The sequence below is a fragment of the Drosophila kikkawai genome, chromosome 3L (assembly GCF_030179895.1).
Source record: "Drosophila kikkawai strain 14028-0561.14 chromosome 3L, DkikHiC1v2, whole genome shotgun sequence".
Classification (NCBI taxonomy): Eukaryota; Metazoa; Arthropoda; class Insecta; order Diptera; family Drosophilidae; genus Drosophila; species Drosophila kikkawai.
In genome coordinates, this window is record NC_091730.1 from 9917948 (window position 1) to 9924553 (window position 6606).

The window sequence follows — 6606 nt, forward strand, 5'->3', positions numbered from 1 at the left end:
AATTGCAACTGTCATCAGGTGGCTAGCGGTAATTGACGGGCCTGCTAAATCGCCACCAAATATTTCAACCAAAAAAAAAATATACATAAAAAACCGCACTGAATGAGCTGTCAAGGAAACTCGATCCGCAGATATGAAAAAATTCATCGACGACGCCTTCAATCGATCAAAGCCAATAAACCGCATAAAATGCTCGAATTTCCCTGTCGTCGGCGTTGGTCGTCGGTGTCATATGCGAAAATTAACACAACAATCATTTCACACGCCCATCCATCCATTCATTCAGTCCCCGCACGCAGATGGTTCACATAATTGAATCGGATTCAATTTAATCGATTGCAATTCGGTTTATTTTTGGAAAAGCCAAGCTCTAATTGGGAATGATCGTGTTACGATTGTCGGTTAGATATGAAACGGGGGAAATTCGAGTGGAAAATTTACGAAAATTGAAATAGAATGACAGGGAAGAGGGGTTGAGGAAGAGGGGTTGTGGAAGAGGAAATAAATGTAGTAATAAATTGCCAAGTCAATTTGATTTGAAAAACTAAAACTCCATTCAAAATAAAATAATAATAAAATACTATTGAAGAGCAAGACTACCATGAACGTAAGCTAAACATTTTGGCAATTTTATGCAACAATTTGTACAAGATTTCTCTTTATTCAACTAACTTTGCAACATTTAATAAAAACAAAAAATCCCATAAAATCTTTTAATAGAAATTATCTCATTTCACTTTCGCTTAAAAAATAAAAAAAACCTATCGTCTTTTCTTTCCCCAAAACTAATCGGCAATCAGTTAAAGGGCAGCTTCAATTTTTATTATAGGTATAAACATACCAAAAAACAACATGAAAAATAAAAAAACAAAATTAATAAAAGCCAGAAAACCGCTGCTAAAGGCAAGAAGCAACCAAAAAATTGTATCTGAAATGAATACTTATTATTATCGCACGAAAGACTTGCCGCCGTTTGTCATCAAGGTCTTGCTTAATGGATGTGGTTAAATTTTTTTTCCAACTTATATAAAATATTTTAGCTGCTGTTGTTGTAGTTTCTGTATTTTTTTGTTGTATTCCCGGGCTACCGCAGAGTCTGCAGTGAGAGGAAGCAGTTGGCGAGGTGCGATCAAGTCTGGCTCTTCTCCGTTTTTTCTGTACACAAAGGAAAATATTTGATAAACTAAGGAAGAAATATTATACATTTTATAAGGATTACAATAAATTAAATTAAATAAATATAAACACTATACTTGAAGTGTATTTCTTCTACATTTTTCATAGATCAATGTCTCTTTTTTAGAAATAAATATTAACAAAATAATAACAAAACTTTAGATTAAATTTTAGTGAAATTAAAAGAGTATTTCCAAGTTTTTAAGATTACTTTTTGTGTATAAATCTCCATATATTGGATTCGTAAAAATCAATAGGAAATACCAAACTGTTGACAGATTTTTGTGATATATTTTTCTCTCTCTGTGACTTGGTGTCTTCTCTGGCGGTGGTTTTTTGTTTTTTTTTTTCCACCAACTTGCCGACTTGCCAGCTTGTTGTCGCCTTAGTCATTGGCGGCTGCTGTGGTCTCGCTCCGCCGGACAACCTCAATTGGGGCCACCGACTGCGCCCTCCTCGCAGCAGCCACTTCACAACTTTGCGCGCTTATCTTAATTGTTGCTCGCATATTAATTTCGTACCTGCTGTGCTGACAACAAGCTGGCCGGGCTCCCCGATGGAGATGGAACTGGAGATGGAGATGAAGATGGAGTCAAGAGAGAGAGCCCATCCTGGTCCGGTGTCGCCAATCAATGCTCTCATTCGGGAACGATGTCGCCTGTCGCTGTCTTACTTTATTGTTGACAAATTAATAGATTGTGTTGTCCATATTAACACGTTTACGTGTTGAGCTTCCTTCCGGCCACAAAATGGGGGCATTAAAAATGCATGAGCATTCCGGCGGCTATCGCTCTGATTAGTAATGAAATGTGTTTCGATTCGAATGCATTTTAATGGCTCTCGGACATTTTATGTTGTTTCGTTTTAATTTCAGTTGAAAATTTCGTTTACTGAGTGTAGAGAAGAAGAAACTTTTATATATAATGAGAATTTTTATATTAATAAATAAAATAAAGATTTTACCTATTATTTTCTACCACCAACGAGTCCAAAGTGTCATGGCTGCAATTTCCAAACCTTCTGTGTCCTGAAAGCCTTCATCTTGTTCAATGTTTAAATAAGTTAAATCAAGTATGTTTAACTAAAATAAATCATAAGAAAATATAAATATGAAAATATATAAATATAAACATATGAATAATATTTACTTACCTCTACTGGAAAATCTGAATCCTTTGGTTGAGCTTTGAGTATCAAAGGACCCTGAATGCTGGGCTCCCTCACTGATTTAAGAGTTTCTAATAAGGAATCTATGAACTGCTGACTCAAATTTTGAGTAAGAAATATATTTTTGAGTTTTTTACATGTTCTTAAAATGGGCATTATTTTGTTTACAATATTTTCGTGAGGTGAATTTATATGCAAATCCCTCAGCTCAGTTAATTTTGTGAGCACCTGAAAGCTATCTTCATTGGAAAATCCCACCAGCAATTTTTCAAGATTTTTCATTCGACCAACTTTTAGAGTTTCCTCGTGATCAATATATGTTCTATTCAGCATAAGGCTTCGGAGTAGCAAGGAAGACTGAAGTAAGTCCAAGAGATCACTTAAAACATATCCTTCAGAGTTCTCCAAGTACAAATCTGTTAGATTTTGTAGAAGACCAATTTGTTCAATAATCTGATATAGACTCTCTTCATCCTCGGGACGCTCGGGATAAAGAGTGAGGGAAAACTTGGAGAGTTTCTGATGAGATAATTTCTTTAAAAGATTTTGCAGGCACTCGACCTTAAAGGAGGTATTTAGGCTTAGTTCCTTTAGATGGGGCAGATCGGCCAAGAGTTCCCAGTTATTGGCACTCTTTGATGAATATCCCTGAAAAACATCCGAGTATTTAGAAGCAACCAACTCGGCCTCATTTATGTTTTGACTACAACTTGTTTCGAGTTTCGTATCATGTGGCTGATCAATGGGTTTTTCAGGAGATGCTAAACACTTTTGGCAACTTCGTCGTTTTAGGCACTTTTCTGTAACCCAAGGATTCAGTTTGGTAAACTTTTGACCCATTGAAACGCTCTCCAAGGATTTAATGCGACTTACTTGGTAAATCTCTTCAACTGTGAGTACAATATTCTGAATATTTAGACTTTTGAGTACATGATCTTCCTTGGAGGCCAGCAACTCGAACAGGGTTTTCAAAGAGCCTTTGGGATGAACGGTTAAGGTAAGGGACTCGAGTTGTGTCAAATCGGCCAGATTTTCTATATTTCGAGAGCAGTATAAGCCACAGCTTAGGACTTTTAAGCTATTGATTTGTGACAAAGCCCGAAGCTCTTCGGGGTCAACTATGGGGATTTGAAGTTCCTGAAGATTTTGGGAAGCCAAACTCTCAAAGAGGGTTCCTAAAGAACCATCTCTCAGATTCCCTTTGACCTCAACTCTTCTCAATTTATGCAATTTTTTTAGGGGAGCAAAGATGCGGTGGTCAATTTCAATGCCGGGAAAGTCAAAAGTTAGCGTCACTTTATCATTGCTGTCATGGATAAAGCGAATTTCCACCTGTTCAGTTTTGATTTTATCAACTCTTTTGGCTTTTTCTGTAAGCCCATTGAGTTGCTGTATCTTTATTGCCATTATACGTTCCATATGTTTAAACTTGCAAAGTGTGAGCGATAAAGATCGAATGGCGGCAAGTGCATTAGCTTCCTCCACGCTTGGGGGACTATCCCGCATGAATACAAGTTTCTGCAGAATTTGTGGCTTCTTAGAAGCTAAAGTATGAAACATTGTTTGTCCTAAGATAATGCTAAAATCTCCGACTAAAATCAGTTGGCTTATATCTAATCGCTGGCAAAGATAAACTATAAAACGAGATATTAAAGCATCACGTTCGCGTGTACTTCCATCTTCTTCAAGATCTTTAGGAAGATCAAATTTCAAACGGAGGACACCATCTTCCTCGGTAAACAACATAAGGAATCCAAAGGAATCTGATATGATTTCAACACAGGTCCTGGTTACTAAAGGTATTAAGGGTTCTAATAAATCAGATTGCCCTGATTGAGTTTTAACAGATAGATATTGTAGCCTTGGAAGCTTTGCCAAATTTACAATACTCGGTATATTCCTAAAGGCACTTTTGATCATAATTAAAGAATTTATTTCGGCCAGCGTTTGAGTCTCCTCCTTACTAAGGAAAATGTCCGGGATTAATATTCTTTCCAAGTTCTTCAATTTGAGGCCTTTGAACAAGTTAACGAGCGTACCCTCTTGGTGGTGTCCAATCAGACTTAGTTTTTCGAGTCGCGGTAACTTGGCCAATGGGGCATATTCCACGGCATCCACCTCGGGCTTCGGCGTAAAGGTCAGCTTCTCCAGACTGTTGCAATAAGGCACAATATCAGCCAAGCGTCCATATAGCTCAGTACTTTTAAATTCGAGGGAGCGTAGCTTTGGATTTGATTTACAAAACTCGATCAGATCATCAGCATTCATACGCACATTGAGACATAAGTCTCTCAAGTTGCTCAACTTTGGAAAATTCTCAAAGGTATAGCCTACAATACTCAGGGGTATTTAAAAGTCGAAACTATAATGTATTTTGCAGAAAAACTCACCCTGCATTTTAATGTCCAAATGTGTAAGGGTTTTCTTATCTTTGAGTGCATTTACTAAGGCCGCGAATCTATCGAAATGGTCTGGGTAGAACTGCTTTGGCTCATATCTGAGGGTTACGCTTTGCAGCTTTTCATTCTCCTCGATGACACTGAAGAAGGATTTCCAAAATAAATCCTTGTCCTTTTCCGAAATTTTCTGCAAGGCCTCATAACGACTGCTGAAATCGATTGTTATCCAGGGCGAACTATTTAAAAAGGTGTTCTCGATGTCAAGTTCTTCGTAGAGCTGCGGGCTCCATTCCTTGAAAGCTTCTGTTATGCACTCAAGAGTTATGGCAAAGTTGATGAGATCCAAGTACTTGACCAGGTTATATCTGCCTTTTAGGCTGTCGGTTGTCTCGCAGCTTAGTTTGATATGTTTAAATATCTCGAACCAACAATAGAGGGTCAGGTCAAAGATTCTAGGTTGGCTCATATTTTTTTTATTTTGTTGAAAATACGCCGCACTGGCAGCGGAAAATCGACGCAGTTGTCGAGGTGATACTAAAATAAGCATTTTAATTCTGCAATCAACAAATTTAATATGGATTTAGCAAGTCGACGTTTGTATACCCTTTGCTGTTAGTGATTTCTTTCGATACAGCTTTAAAAAAATAAATAAATAATATAATATATATGTATATATCTGTAACTTAAAATAAAATAGATTAAATAAAGTCATCAAGGCCTTAATCAAAAGGGTGGTCATAGAAACTATCTTTATTATGTTTGTTTAATAAGTTTGACAAATAATATATGCACGTATATTTATCAACAAACTGCAAGAGTGTAACTTTAAGACGGAAAATCTTGATCAAATTTCAAAAAAAGTTTTAGCATATTTAAAAGCACATAAAACACACTGTAACTATAGGGTATACACGTATTTTTCTTATCTTCCTTACAGTGTGACAAGCTTCTGCTCATATATACTATAGTACCCTGTAAGAGTATGAAAAGCTCGCCTTATCTTAATATTTAAAGCTATTATATGGCTTTTAAAATGCAAGTGCGATGACTTTTAGATTAGAATTTTAAGGTTTTCATGTTAATAATAAATTCCAAACTATTTCTTCTGTGCCAAAATGCATTTAAAAATAATTAATTTATTAAAAAACTGAAATAGTAAAATATTCTTCTGGGATTTTGGTTTTTCTAGAATTTATATTTGCCGAATTTTACAAAAAATGTATTCTATTTCTGGTAAATTAAAAATATTTTAAATAACTTTACCATTACAAAAAATATACCTAAGAAAATTCGAATCTTTAAGTGCAATAATTAAACACATTTCATTTTTTTTTTTAGAAAACTTTCAACTTTAAAAGAGAGCGACGGCTTGTTTAAGATGATTTTAATTAGGCGCGTGATAAGAGGCCAGATGCAGAGTCCGCCGGAAGCGATTTACGTGCCAGCCGAGAGACTCCCCAACTACGGATCAGATAAGCCCCGGTCCACACGCTTGTAGCTCGGCCCAATGATTGATTACGCTAGAGCGTCTGGCTCCGATAAACGAGTTGATTAGCAACTGCGACTAGATCTTCATCTCCATCTCGATCTCCATATCGATCTTGATCACCATTTTCAGCTCCAACTCCAATCTGAAAAGTCGAGGCCTAGAACTGTAGACGTGACGCTCTCTGTGTCCAGAACCCAACCTCAGCGATGTAATTGCGGCAGATGCGGTTCTTTCAGCGCTGCTCGCTGGCGCCTCGGAACATAGCGACGTGCTCTTTCTCACCTGGCCCAATCCCCGCCAGCACCCGACCCCGGGGGAGACATGCCTCATGGGTTAATCAACTCAATGGAATATAGCGGACATCGACAATGTGCG

At 37.1% G+C, this 6606-nt stretch overlaps 1 protein-coding gene across 1 annotated transcript; it reads right to left on the reverse strand.

Annotated features, from left to right (window-relative positions):
• Positions 1-1243: 1243 nt before the first annotated feature.
• Positions 1244-5259, reverse strand: LOC108072682 (uncharacterized). The gene is made up of 4 exons (XM_070285912.1): positions 4734-5259; positions 2329-4673; positions 2140-2257; positions 1244-2066 (listed from the first exon to the last, which is right to left on the reverse strand). Exons 1-3 carry the CDS (start codon positions 5206-5208, stop codon positions 2150-2152), a joined length of 2928 nt encoding a protein of 975 aa, XP_070142013.1. The 5' UTR covers positions 5209-5259; the 3' UTR covers positions 1244-2066; positions 2140-2149.
• Between the last annotated feature and the right edge of the window lie 1347 nt (positions 5260-6606).